The sequence below is a fragment of the Psittacula echo genome (genome assembly GCF_963264785.1).
Source record: "Psittacula echo genome assembly, chromosome: 11".
NCBI lineage: Eukaryota > Metazoa > Chordata > Aves > Psittaciformes > Psittacidae > Psittacula > Psittacula echo.
The window spans coordinates 12,577,957-12,592,554 of NC_137746.1; the positions used below are offsets into that span (position 1 = coordinate 12,577,957).

The window sequence follows — 14,598 nt, forward strand, 5'->3', positions numbered from 1 at the left end:
ACCTTGTATGGCTAAAACAAAAATTATTTTACTTAAGCAACACACTGGGATTCAAGTTTCTTTCCTTATGCTGGATCTATATGCACCGTGCATGACAAGAACTCATATCTGACTTTCCCTATTTGGATTTCCAAACAATGAGACTGGATGAGGGGAATGCTTCCTTGTTAATGCAGATGATGCTTTGTGCTCAAAATTCTGCATAACTGTGCAGCATTCTTCACAGTTTTTCTGTTGTGTCTTCACAACAGCTACATGACTTCAACTCAAGGCACTGTTTTACTACATTCACATTTGTTTCTGCCTGTTTTCAAAAAGCTCCTGCTCTGAACACTTGTGTGCAATATTTAAAGGTGCTTATGTATGTGCATGTATACTCTAACAGTCTTGACAATTTGGACACAGGAATCCAATTCACTTCATTTCTTGTGAAAATCTAAGCAACTGCATGACAGACTGTGAACTGACTTCCAGTATTGTTGGCAATTGAAAATTCAGTAATTGTACCTGAGAGCGTAAGCACTAGCACACAAAACTATCCAGTTACCATAATGGAAACACTTGCTCACAGTACTGAGTCTCATGCTCAAACAAGTCTTAAATAAATCACTTTTCACTCACTCTTTGCAATGTTTGTATATGCCCTTATTGTCATATCAAGAAATTTAGTGTTATATATTTATATAAAATAAGAAGAATAACAAGAAGTGATATCCAAAATTAAGAAAACTTGTATGTTTAAGTGGGGCAACAGAAAGCTACTATACCATTACATTTCTTATTGTAGGATAAATGTCTGAATCTTTTTATTCAAGAAAACATTTTCAATCTGAAGTTCTGTGTCACTGCATGACACCTTGTCTTCTTGCTAGGCCAAAATGACTGGGGCAGAGACAGTAAAAGGGCCTAGTGTCTAAGGATCATTAACATATTTTTCAAAAAAGCATTTAACATATAAATTTTTGGCCCTCAAATTTACATTACAATTTACTGATGATTTCATGTCCCTGGCATGACACTTTTAAACACCCTCATGAAGCTATGTCTGGTTTATAATAATGTTTCTTTTTACACACGGCAACACTCCTTTGAGATACTATTGAAAGAGGAAGCTGGTGCTCAAACTGAGAAACAAGAGTGACAGAACAGCATCTCACTGCAGGGCTTTCTTTTAAGTCACTCCAGAGTACCTCGTTATAATGTTTCTTTCATTTTCTTCCTGAGATTAGACAAGTTTGAGTGAAGGGCTGCACAGCCAAGAGCAGCAGCAAGATGATGAAATCAGAAGCACCTGCTCCTGGACAGTTACCATGATCAGGAACACAGAGTCCAAAATAGCATCTTCCTCCCCAGAAAAGAAGCCTGGGTCTTTCTTATCCTTTCCAAAATCCCCAAATTGAGAAAGATGCAAATGCTCGATTTCTGAGAAAATTTTTGTTTAGCATGGAAGCACATTTAAAGTCTTTAAATAACTTCTGTCCACCATCTGGAAACATATTTTTGTCACAAAAAGGCAGGATAGATCCCTCTTGCCGAGGAAGCTTGGGAATTACAAGGATATTTGAAATATTCTGCATGGCCCAAAGGCAGCATTTTAATTCCAGCTAGCACAAATGATTTTAGGGTCCTGAAACTGAAAAATGAAAAGTTACCTCTAAATTATGCTTAAAAAATAAGCCCTATCAAGCAGGCTGGGGGTGGTGTCAGAAGCAGCAAAAAATACGAAAATAAAGATCAGATGATTTACTGAAGGATGTCTGATGTGAAAAATTCATCTCTCAAACAGTATGTTCTAAGAACTAAAGGCATTTAGAAAGGCAATTGCTCTGTAAACTGTCCATCAGATTTTGTAGATAATAAGCTGCAAATGAGAAGTTAAATTGCTGAACAAGTCTATTAATGCAACAAAAATGCCCAAGGCTATTTTAATAGAGCAAAGTGTGGGAGAATCTATTTCACTTGCAACACTGAAAATTTTCAAGCAGCTGAAGCTGAATGAGCAGGCAGCAGAAGGCACAGCTGAGAACACTAAATCCAAGCATCCAGGACTGTTTTGAATTCACATGACACAATGCTGGTAGCAAGAAATAAAGACAGGATAAAGCAAGACCAATGTACATATAATTCACTCATTTACAAGAGATTGCTAGATCATATCAGTCAAATACAAATTATTGCTAGTTGGGTTAGAAACTTATAGCTTGCAATATATTAAATAAATCTCAGCAAATAAAAGTTTTTGGCTTTCAAGTGGGACAAGTCTTTCATTTCCAGCAAAACTACTCAGTTCTACTTCTTTATGTTTTTCTTTTGGCTAAAAAGGATGGAAATGTCATCACTTCACAGGATGTGGACACTATCAGAACTTGTGTATGTTCTATTTTTCAGTAAAAAAGACCCACAAGCTTCAGTTACAGAACACATAAAAACAGCCAACTGAATAGGTACAGAAGTATACAGCACTCTTTGCCATTCAATCATCATTCCTAATTGTCTAACCCAGTGTTGCAGAGTTCACTTTTGAGGACAGCTACAATAAGTGTACGCAAGAGTAAATATCTCTAAACCCAGCCTATTAAAGGTGCAAACCCACATATAACACCTTTGTCTTCAGCCACTTATTCAACTACATTTAATCATAGTATTCTAAACTTATTTTCCTCCTTATTCTGACACACAACTCCCAGATGGTCTGTTCCAGCAAAGAGGTGCATTCCAACCCTGGAAAACTTCCAGTGCTTCCACAGACAGCAAAAATCAGAAAAGCAATTCTTCCCCAGAACAACACAGAATAAACCAGAAGACAGCTGAATTTTCTCTCTGCATTTCAGACCAGATTTGATGTCAAAAGTCAGGGGATTTTTTTTTTATATATATGTACATATCTACAAAAATAAATTTAAGAAACACCAAATCTTATCTATCATAGCAACTATTTCTGCTGTGTGTATTATATAAACCACATATTTCAGGATACAGAAATTTAGTTAAAGCCATGTCTTTTCCTGAGTTCTGGCTGCATATGTCATTCAAGCTTTGCTCAACCTACTGTACACTGATCATTATCCTAGATTTGAATCTTGATCCTCCAAGTTGACTTTTCCATATATACATTGTCAAATCACTAATATCCTATTGCAAGTCATCTTACCTACCAACAGATAGCAATTTTCCCTGAAATGACTCTTCATTTAAGACTATATGTTGCAATTTTCTATCATTTTAGTGATTTAAATATATCATATGTTGAATGTCCTGGTCTTGGCAGCAAAGAATTTTCTTGCCAGATGGAATATGAAAATAATATGAAATAAAACATTTACTTTTAATTGGGTTAAAAAAAAAAAAGTTCGGTTGTATTTGTAAATACCATACTGCAACTGGAATACAGAAAAAAAGCATTTTCCCAAAACATAAATAGCTGGCAGCTATCCCTCAGAAATAAAAATCCCTCTAAACCTAAAAGTAACCAGTACGTCATGTTCTCTATAAGAAACTGGTCACGGTTCAGTTACACCCTTACCTATGCCCTGTAGCAGTAAATAGGGCAGGCTACAAGGACATCATAACTACCATATAGATGTCTGCGTTCATTAGTACCAATTTCTCTCTCTCCTCTTTCGCTGACAGTATAAGGCAGGTGCTTACAAAATTGCCTTCCTGAAATTTACTTTCTTAATGTTTAACCTAACCAGATCTGACACCATGTGCTGCATGGGTTCTGTTAGGAAAAACAAAAAAACAATGTTAAGGGATCACCGCTTCTTACATCTAAAATAGAAACTGAACTACAGGAGCATAAAAGAATGAGATGGTTACATCTCTACATTAACATTTTGGTAATAAGATGATTTGGAGTTCAACGAATTTGATTACAGCAATCAAAGTAAATGAAACCGAATTAACAGAAACATACGTATGTCTGTGTGTGCATGTGTATACATTTATACATGCTTATAAATAGATGTTTGGGGAGGCAAAAATGAAAGCTTAAAACTGGTTTAAAGGAATTTCAATGTAGTAGCATGCATTTCAAAGTCAGGATATACCACTGCAAGTATAAGCTTAGGTAAATTAACACATCCATAACAGTAATGATTTTCAGAACAGTAACAGTACACAAGGTTTTTTTTTAGATGATATGTTGAAATTAATACTAAGCGGGCATTAAAAATACCACTATTCTGGACACTTTAAATCATATTAATTTTGAATTAATCTTAGATTAAATAGTTAAAGCTTTTAAAAGCTATAAAACTGAAACCCTACCATTAGAATCACGTCATTGATTGCTACATGGTCCAGCAAAGGCAAAAGCTGAATATGGCCAATCATACTATTCTGCTGTGTTACCAGCAAGTGTATTTGCTACATTCACACCAGTATTTGAGAGCCACTTGAGCCAGAAAGCCTTTCCAAGACCTACTCGGCTGAGTCTAAGTAGGAGGAGGAGGGAGAGTCTTCTTTTACAGCACAAGGTACAATGATGAAAAGAAAGATTTTTATTACTGAACTGACATTACTAGATCCCCATTTCCATGCAAGTAAGAATAATAATTGTTTTATTTCTAACAGTAGCTAATAAACTTTAATCAGATAGTCCTGCCAGGACTAGAGACTCCTTATTCTTGAACTAGAAAACAAAATGGACTTTATAAATATCTTATGGTCAAAAGGTAGACCTCTTCTTGCCATGGACTCATCTATTAGGTTTCAATTCATGTTGCACAGCCTCTACACCAGAATACACTGCCTCTCCAAGAAAAAAGAGGTGTCCTTTCCTCTTTTGCTGTTCAAGTACATAGTTGCAGCTGGATCCATGACAATTGCAGCCCCTAATCTTTTGTGACAGGTAGGGGGAGTACAGGGTGACAGTCATCTTGCTACTGCCCTCAGCATACAAGTCATTCCAGCACAAAAAGGAAACAGAGGCAGAATTCACATCCATCATGCATCTTGTACAAGCTCACAGGGCAAAGAGAACACTTGAAATGTACCAAGCAGAGTCTTAAAAGTGATGCAAGAATTTATAATCATGAATACAAGGCTGCCAGGTATACTGGAACATTAGAAAATTATTTTCTGATCTGAAACTATTGACCTAAGAAAAAATTCTTCTATATAGCTTTATTTTGAGCTGTGTGCAAATTCTGCAATAGGAACAACATACAGAATTATTATAAAACCATTTTGGATACCATACAGTGATAGCAAGTATTGAAAAAAATAACTTTGAGAAGTAAAGGATCAAAGCATTAATGTTTCATCTAATTAAATAGCTTTAAGTAAAGCTAAAAAACAGACAAGATTTCACTTAATCACATCATAAAAGATATTAAGACTGATTTGCTATATATGCTCAATGAAGCAGTATCAACACCAATCCAGCTAAAGGGGGTTGGTTTATAATTCACTTTCACCATTTCAAGGAAACAAGCATCTGTTGGTTCATTGAACAGCAAACCAATGGACTGACTTGCTTCCAGCCATAGTGCCAAAACCTGAACTGCTCTCACCCAGGAAACACAACTGGACACAATACAAATTGGTAGATGTAATAACCAGCAACAAAAGAGCAGAAACTGTAACTCAAAATGAATTCATTTAGTCAGATATTGCAAAATGTTTCTCTACAGTTCATAAGAGAATATCTGGCCTGTGCCATAGATCTAACAATGAAATCTGTTGTTTCAGTTTCTGCCAATAACTAACTAAATAAATAAATAAATTTTGCAATTTTTAATAAAATGCTCTACTTGGTCTCAAGCTGCATAAAAACAGTCATGCTGCTGCCCACAAATGCACTTAGGTACTTTGCTATTGTGGTCACACTTCAAGAAGGCATACTTTTGCTGTGTACCAAATGTATCCAGTTAATTTTATTTCTGTTAGTAGCTATAACAGCCCTTTATTTTTCTTATTTTACTTTTTTAAGTAGAAAAATAATCTGTCAGCTATAAAAGGCAGTGCTATTCCTTAAACATAGAGGAAACTGAGGAGCCAGGGAAAGACCAATTTTTTTTCCACCAAGTGCAAAATATTCTACAATGAAGGATGAAATCGGCATCGTGCACATTAGGAGAGTGCCTCAAAACCAAAGTATCTATCAACTGAACATTTTCACACTTTTCACTCCCTTTTTCTGGAGGTGAATCACCATCTAAGGAGCTGCTCAGGAAAATTCAAAGGAAAAAAGAGGCTTATAGAAGGTGGAAGCACGGACAGGCGGCCCGGGAAGATTACAGGGATGTTGTCCGGGAAGCTAGGGACCAGGTTAGGAAAGCTAAGGCCCAGTTACAATTAAACTTGGCTAGGGATGTTAAAGATAACAGGAAGGGATTCTATAGGTACGTAGCGAGTAAAAGACAGACTAGGGACAAGGTAGGCCCCCTCCGGAAGCTATCAGGAGAACTGGCTACCCTGGATTTGGAGAAGGCTGAGGTTCTTAATGACTTCTTTGTCTCAGTCTTCACTGGCAAAGGCTCTGACCGCACCACCCAAGTCTTGGAAGGCAGATGCAGGGACTGAGACAATGAAGACGTTGGGCCCACTGTAGGAGAGGATCTGGTTTGAGACCATCTTAAGAACCTGAACGTACACAAGTCCATGGGACCTGATGAAATCCATCCACGGGTCCTGAAGGAGCTGGCGAATGAAGTTGCTAAGCCACTGGCCATCATATTTGAAAAATCATGGCAGTCAGGTGAAGTTCCTGATGAGTGGAAAAAGGGAAATATAACCCCCATTTTCAAGAAGGGGAAAATGGATGACCCGAGGAATTACAGACCAATCAGTCTCACCTCTGTGTCTGGCAAAATCTTGGAGCAGATTCTCCTGGGAGGCATGCTAAGGCACATGAAAAACAAGGAGGTGGTTGGTGACAGCCAGCATGGCTTCACTAAGGGGAAATCCTGCCTAACCACTTTGGTGGCCTTCTATGATGGGGCTATGGAACTGATGGACAGGGGCAGAGCAGTTGATGTCATCTACCTGGACTTGTGCAAAGCGTTTGACACTGTCCCACATGACATCCTTGTCTCTAAATTGGAGAGACATCAATTTGATGGGTGGACCACTCAGTGGATAAAGAACTGGCTGGATGGCCGCATGCAAAGAGTTGTGGTCAATGGCTCGATGTCCAGCTGGAGACCAGTAATGAGTGGTGTCCCTCAGGGATTGCTGCTGGGACCGGTCTTGTTCAACATCTTTGTCGGTGACATGGACAGTGGGATTGAGTGCGCCCTCAGCAAGATTGCTGATGACACCAAGCTGTGTGGTTCGGTTGATACGCCGGAGGGAAAGGATGCCATCCAGAGGGACCTCGACACGCTTGTGAGGTGGGCTGATGCCAACCTTATGAAGTTTAACCATGACAAGTGCAAGGTCCTACACCTGGGTCGGAGCAATCCCAGGCACAGCTACAGGTTGGGCAGAGAAGAGATTCAGAGCAGCCCTGCAGAGAAGGACTTGGGGGTGTTGGTCGATGAGAAAATGAACATGAGCCAGCTTCAGTGTGCGCTCGCAGCCCAGAAAGCCAACCGTATCCTGGGCTGCATCAAGAGGAGCATGACCAGCAGGTTGAAGGAGGTGATCCTGCCCCTCTACTCTGCTCTCGTGAGACCTCACTTGGAGCATTGTGTGCAGTTCTGGTGTCCTCAACATAAAAAGGACATGGAACTGTTGGAACAAGTCCAGAGGTGGCCATGAGGATGATCAGGGGAGTGGAGCACCTCCTGTGTGAAGATAGGCTGAGAAAGTTGGGGCTGTTCAGCCTGGAGAAGAGAAGGCTGCGTGGAGACCTCAGAGCAGCCTTCCAGTATCTGAAGGGGGCCTACAAGGATGCTGGGGATGGACTCTTCATCGGGGACTGTAGTGACAGGACAAGGGGTAACGGGTTCAAACTTAAACAGGGGAAGTTTAGACTGGATATAAGAAATTCTTTACTGTTAGGGTGGTGAGGCACTGGCATGGGTTGTCCAGGGAGGTTGTGAATGTTCCATCCTTGGCAGTGTCCAAGGCCAGGTTGGATGAGGCCTTGGGTGGCATGCTTTAGTGTGGGGTGTCCCTGCCCATGGCAGGGGGGTTGGAACTAGATGATCTTAAGGTCCTTTCCAACCCTAACTATTCTATGATTCTATGATCTGGCACAGACTGTAAGAGTGCAGGTCTCATCCAGACAGGAGGCACTTGAAGCCTGCCTCCAGCATAGTGGTGACAGCACTCATCTATGCTCTCTCAGTATCAGGGAGACTAGTTTCTACCTAAGAGCTAGAAGACTCTGCCACTTTCCTTTACAGCTGGGTAGAAAATAACCATGTTAATAATGCATGCTTCTTGACATAAGAGTTACAGACAGCCAATAGAAATTTCAACTGAAAATGAAATAAATACACTTACAGAAGTTTTAAGAATAATGTTACTCAAAATTATTATTGCATATTTTTCTCAATATCAAAATAAGAGGCATTCTAGATTTAAATTCTGCAGCATTGTCTTTTCTTTTTTTTTTTTTTTTTTTTTTTGTTTTTGTTTTTGTTTTTTTTTTTTTGTTTGTTTGTTTTTTTTTTAACCCGGTCAATGTTTTCTTTCTATTTTGTTACCTGCTCACACCATTTTATCAGTCAACTTTTGCAGCAATATTTGCAAATCACTGTCTTGGAAATTATTTTTTCTATAACCATTGCTAAATAAACAGTTCCTCCAGTTTCCAGAATTTTCAGAGTGAAGTTGTTCTGCTGATTTCTTCAGTTACCACTCTCCCTACAGTCATACACAATAATACCACCAGGCTGAAAAGCTTTTTGAGTCATGCCTCATCTCAGTGAAAATCAGAAAACTGATTCATCTGTGTAGCATACAAACCAATCTACTATTCAATCAAAAATGTTTACAGAAATGTATCATTTAGTTAGACTATCAATTCAGCTGTCATACATCTTCCCTTTTTACCTCTAATCCTCATTTTGTATTTCTTATTTCAGTTCCTATGAGGAAACAGCTTTAAACCTGGCTTTTAATCCAGAATGAGTTTTTAAAATTATATTTACAGTCTTATCTGTCCTTAATACAAGTGTCTCAGCTGCACTAAAAATGGCAGTTTAACAACACAATTTACATAAAATAAGAATAAAAACCTTTGTCCACTCCTAGCATACTTAAATTAAAATTGCATCTGGAATATAGTAAATTATACAGAATACAGCGATAAAAAGAATAGCAACAAAAAAGGTAAAGAATACATTTTAATTTGAAGCTATGATATACAGACTAAAAATAACAAGAGAGAAGAGTCAGAAATGATTCATACTGACCTGAGTCCATAAAGGACTGTCCCATCTGGATGCAATCGGATCATTCTGTTCTTCACGGTGACACCATGTACAAATGACTTCTTGTCGTTCAGAAAATAGGTATCAGGAACCCACAGCTGATCAGCTACTCTGTTGTCCAGAGTAAGGTTTAGAGGTATTACATTATAGGACAGCCTCTTATCTCTCCACGCTTGCTGAAAGTACATTGTCAAGGTATAATCCTGTGATTATAAAAAACAAGAAAAAGTTTGCATTGAAACAGACAGCATACATATGCAAAAAAAACCCCACCAAATTATGCAAATGCACATCTATTCATTGCAACTGTTTTTAAAGGCAAACATTGGCATTCAGAATTTCTATAAGTGGATTGATTTATTTATTTTTACAGTACTGAACATCTTGTGTAATACTTAATAGGAGAAACTAGAACACAGAAAAGATGGGGTATTTACATATTATGAATGACTTGGGAGCTCTTATTTCAGTATTTAAAAATAAAACAGGAAAAGTGTTGTAGATGCTTAGCAGTCGGCAATTCCTGTAGCACTGCAGAAGCCTGGAGTTCTAAGAAACGAAACATTCACAGATCTGAATTTCATCTCAGGGTCTCCACTGTATTCAGTAGAGCTCTGGATCAGGTCTTGTATCTCTGAAGTTGCAGTTACCACCCAAACACTTCTCTAAATTAAAATCTCTTCAAAGTCTGTTAACTTTCCCCTGGGCACTGAAATCAATGGGAAGTCTCTGAGATTTCTATGCAACAGAGCCTTAGTATTCTACTTAATTTTACAGATGAAGTAACTCTGGTTACTTCAGTGGAGCAATTCAGAGAGCACAATTAAGCATTTGGGTAAATATCTGCAGTATTATGAGACTTGCTTTGTCTAACATACAGTACTTTGGAGATGTTTGACCTTGTAGTATTTTAGAGAACAATATAATTACAAAAATTATATTTTTAAGATATGTTATGCAGAGGCAGAATATTATCTATTAGCCTATATTAGAAAAACAGCCATAAATAATATACAAAGGAGTTGTATATCTGATCACAGACCATTGGAGACTGTAAAACATTACTTAAGAAATACCAAAAGGAGGAAATTCTAAACCCCATTTTTTTATTTTGCTTGTTCTACAGTAATCATGATCAGGCCCCAGCCTACTTTAATTCAGAACTCATATTTCACATGTACTTGATCAAATAGTGGGAACTGTTAGCTTACAAAAGATTGCTTTCAAGAGAAAGCCAACAAAAGCTGCTGTTATTATCAGCAACCAACCCCAGGATTCAGCTATGTAAGAGTATAAAAGTCTGTATCTACACATCAGGCTGATGCACCTGAAAACAAGAAATCCCACCTAATTTAGAACAAATAATAAACCAGGGTGACTATATCCCACAAACCAATTTCTAGCAGTGCATAACAAAGAAAAGTACGCAAGAGACGGACATTTTAATGTATAAATTGCAATATTAGTTCTCATTAGCTACTGGATATTTTAAAGGAGAGACCACTATTTAAGCTGGTTTTATTACAGTTAGCAAAGAAATATTAATCTTCCTGCCTAAATACTTTAAAAGCATCTGCAATAACTGTATTTTACAAGCATTTTCATTTTAAAAAATATATGGTAGAATGTCACAAACATTAACAAAACTGCATAATTACAAGTTACACCAAATAAGTTCTTCCAATTATTTTACTACCAAATATATTTACCCGGTAACTATGCTAATCTGACCAATTTTCACTATTTGAAATCTCTTTCCCTTCCCACCCCCTCAGGATCAGGATGAGTCTGCTTTCAAGAACGTTCCACCTACATCTGAAGAATTTTACTGTTACGCTTCATCACTGTTCTGATTCACAACCAGATACCAGGAAATGTTCAGTAATATATTGCCAGTAAGAAAATATATTAATCTTCATTATACTAATATATCACAACATAAAGTAGATTAGCTGTAGCAATTGCTCCCCTGTTATCCTTGGAATGTTGCTTTTTATTCCTATTCTAAGGAGTAATCTACATGTATTAGTATATCGCCTTTATATAGAACATGCTTCCCTCTTTACACCTCAGTAAAAGCGGAAAAGAGGAGGAGGAAGAAAACTAAACATGCATGGTTCAGTGCATAAAAATGAATTACATAAAACTGTAAAATTGGAACAGTGGTATAGCTGAAAGAAAAGCCAAGCCACCCGGCTCAAGTTCAGAATCAAATACACTGTGTTCCAGAGACAGAGCTGGTGTTCCAACTCAAAATCATTTGTCATCCGTTGGCCCTAGTTTTTCAGATGTGACCAGAGTTTCTGATCATCAAAACAGGATGCCTTAAATAATGTTTTTATAAAACTCTCACAACCTTGATTGCTTTGGTTGTTTTGGTTTGGTTTTTAATTATTATTAAAAATAAATGTGTTCCAAGCTACATATTTCAAAGTATAAGTGAGTAGTCAGAAAAAAGGAAAACCTGTCACGTAGGTGCAATTCATTCCTTACAAAGCAGGGAGGCATTTGTTTTCAAAATCCCAAATGAAACAGTAATTCAAAAAGATGATGTGGAGGTACAAAGTGTCTCTGAAGGATCCCAAGACTATACTTTGAGATTAAGAATATTGTCATCTAGCAGAAATACAACAACAAAAAGAGTCTGTTAAACTCACATTAAATATGGGAATCCCTGTCTATTCTAAGGATAAACATCAAAACAAACATGCAAACATCTTGTCAAGAGGAAAACAAGCAAACAAAAATAGATGAGTAGAATTGACTAATAAAGGATGATTTTATTTTGTTAAGGTCTTCACATCCTAACAAATCACAGGACGGGACTGTTAGAAACTTACTCTAAGTATGAAGATGAAACAGTTAATTCATTTAAAAAGCCTACCACAGGGCAGTAATTAATGAGTTGAAAGAAGTACCAAACCTCACGATGATTCTGTCATTGTATATCAATACACATATATAAACTACAAAGGTACAGACTATTTACAATACAGGCATAATAAAGAGACACATTGTACAAATAGAATTAAACAGTTTCATCAGTCACTCTGAGCACCTGAAGCTTGGAATGTGTACAATATTTTATCAGAATTGCCAAAGTTAAGCAAAACATAGACTATAAATAAATACCGTATTTTCTGTAAATACACAAATATTTTCATTTGTATACCCTTCATTACTGCATTGTTCACATAGATTTTTTTTCCCCAGACACAGAAATTGAAGCAACAGAAAATGCATGGTTACTCCTATTCTGTCCTGATCAAAAAGATCTCTTTTCTTTTCCTTATCAGTTAAAGTTCAGTTTCACAATTTTCTTACTTCACACAATGAACATAAGAGCAGCAAATATTAGAGAAAGTTAATATTAATGCAATTTTTCTTATGTGAATAAAAAAAGTAACAAACGGTTTTGTTTGTATTAGCATATTTATGAGTAACTTTTTTCCTGAACCTTATCTTTGTGCAGTGGTGGTCTGCAAACACTTTCAGCTGATGAAAATGTAAATAAACTGGGAGATTTCACCTTCAATTGTGGTATATAGAGTTGTTAGAATTGTTACAGACAGCCAAGCTGTAAGTTAAGGACCATCAACTTAACAATCCAAGGAAAGATACTATGCAGGAAAGCATCAGATCTGAAAGCCCACACTTCTATAGTCTTTCATTTCATTAATACTTTCAAATAAAAGGTTTTTTAAGCCGAAAAAGAAATAGTAGTTTGGGACTGTTGCTGGTTTAAAAAGATGAGAACACAAGTCTAAACTGATCCATGGGCCAGTTACTGTCAGATGTATATTGCTGGTCCTCTTTTTATATTGGAAAAAGGATCAAGGCAAAAAAGGAAAGAGATTGAACTTCCACGACATGAACTTCCACAATGACAGTGGGAGTCTAATACAAAACCAGATGTAGAATTTTTCTAAGCATGAGGATAAGGTGCAATGTGAGAAAAACAAGATTTAAAATATAACTCTTCTATGTTACACAAAACAGGGCTGATTTGACAGTGCAGATTAAAAAAAGAACACCACCATTTGTAGTAACAGGGATATAACACAGCTACTGAAACACTTTGGGTATTAAAATCAGGAAACGATGGAGGAGATAACAAGAAATAGAACGAATATTCTGTATATTGTAACAGATAGCAGCATGGAGCTGAAGAAGTTATTTACTCATCAGTAATGAACGGAGAACTCATTTGTGGTTTGGCTTAAATCTGCTTCTCATCACTTTCCTGGTTATTCCTAAATTGTAAAAATACTTCACTACGTTTCCCAGTTTGACATTTTTAAAGCTAAATCATTTCCTTCTGAAAGCACTTGATGGTAAAGATTTTGCCTGAATACTGTATTTACTTACCATGTACATTTAAAAAGCTGTCTGTTGATAACATATTTAAAAGTGCCATTAAGTAAATTATTAAACGCATACATCTACACTGCAAAACCTATTTTGATATATTAAAAGCTATTATAACATAAGAACAAAAAGCAAATGTTAACTTTTTGTCTGAGGAGTAGAATTATCACAGATGTGTGCAGTTTCCACAGTGGGAAGCACACACTTCACTACTCTGATGTTTTATATAACAATCCAAAACAAAGTATTTTGGGCTAAAGGAGCTTCAGTTGATTTATTTCAAAAGCTATGTGTTTCCCCGAGTGCCGACTGACAATCCTTTCAATATTCATTTCATTTAAAACCAACCAATCACTACAATGTTTGATTCATAATTACCTATCTCACACATCAAGAAAGTTAACACAAGAAGTCTGCTCTGTTAATACTGGAGACACTAAAGTGACTTACATAAGAGCTGAATGAACTGTAGAAAGAATGGGGGATACCAAAGAAGTGTCAAAATAAATTCTGTCATATGCTCTTTCAAAAAAGTATTTTTTACATTCTGCAAATCTTTACTTCAAAAAAAAAAATAAATTACAATGACATCAAGAGCTCTACACAGAGTTCAAGTTGAACTCTCTTGATCTATCAAGTTCTACTTCCCAGACTGGCTTCAAATCCATGAAACACTTCTAGCTAATTCTGTCTCCTAAATGTTACCAGGTAGTTTTTCTTGTCAGGAATTGTATGATCTAAAGTCTGTGATATTTCCAAAAAGGAAAAGATCCTAACAAGTAAGCTTACCATCTATTCTGCAGCAGCTACCCCAGAATTATTCATCAGCAATTCTCATTTCTCAGCTGAACAAATAATCAAAGAAGGGCTGTTTATCTCCCACAACAGTTCTTAGAAAAAG

The 14,598-nt window shown here is 36.9% G+C and overlaps 1 protein-coding gene across 2 annotated transcripts in view; it reads right to left on the minus strand.

Moving 5' to 3' along the window:
* The window catches only part of GABRB2 (gamma-aminobutyric acid type A receptor subunit beta2), a gene marked incomplete at its 3' end in the record, with an annotated part of 157,463 nt that overhangs the window by 90,635 nt on the left and 52,230 nt on the right, over positions 1-14,598 (minus strand). For both annotated transcript variants that reach the window (XM_080627302.1, XM_080627301.1), the window contains exon 4: positions 9,312-9,532. In XM_080627302.1, coding sequence (XP_080483428.1) covers positions 9,312-9,532 — 221 coding nt within the window. The remainder of the gene's footprint in view (positions 1-9,311; positions 9,533-14,598) is intronic.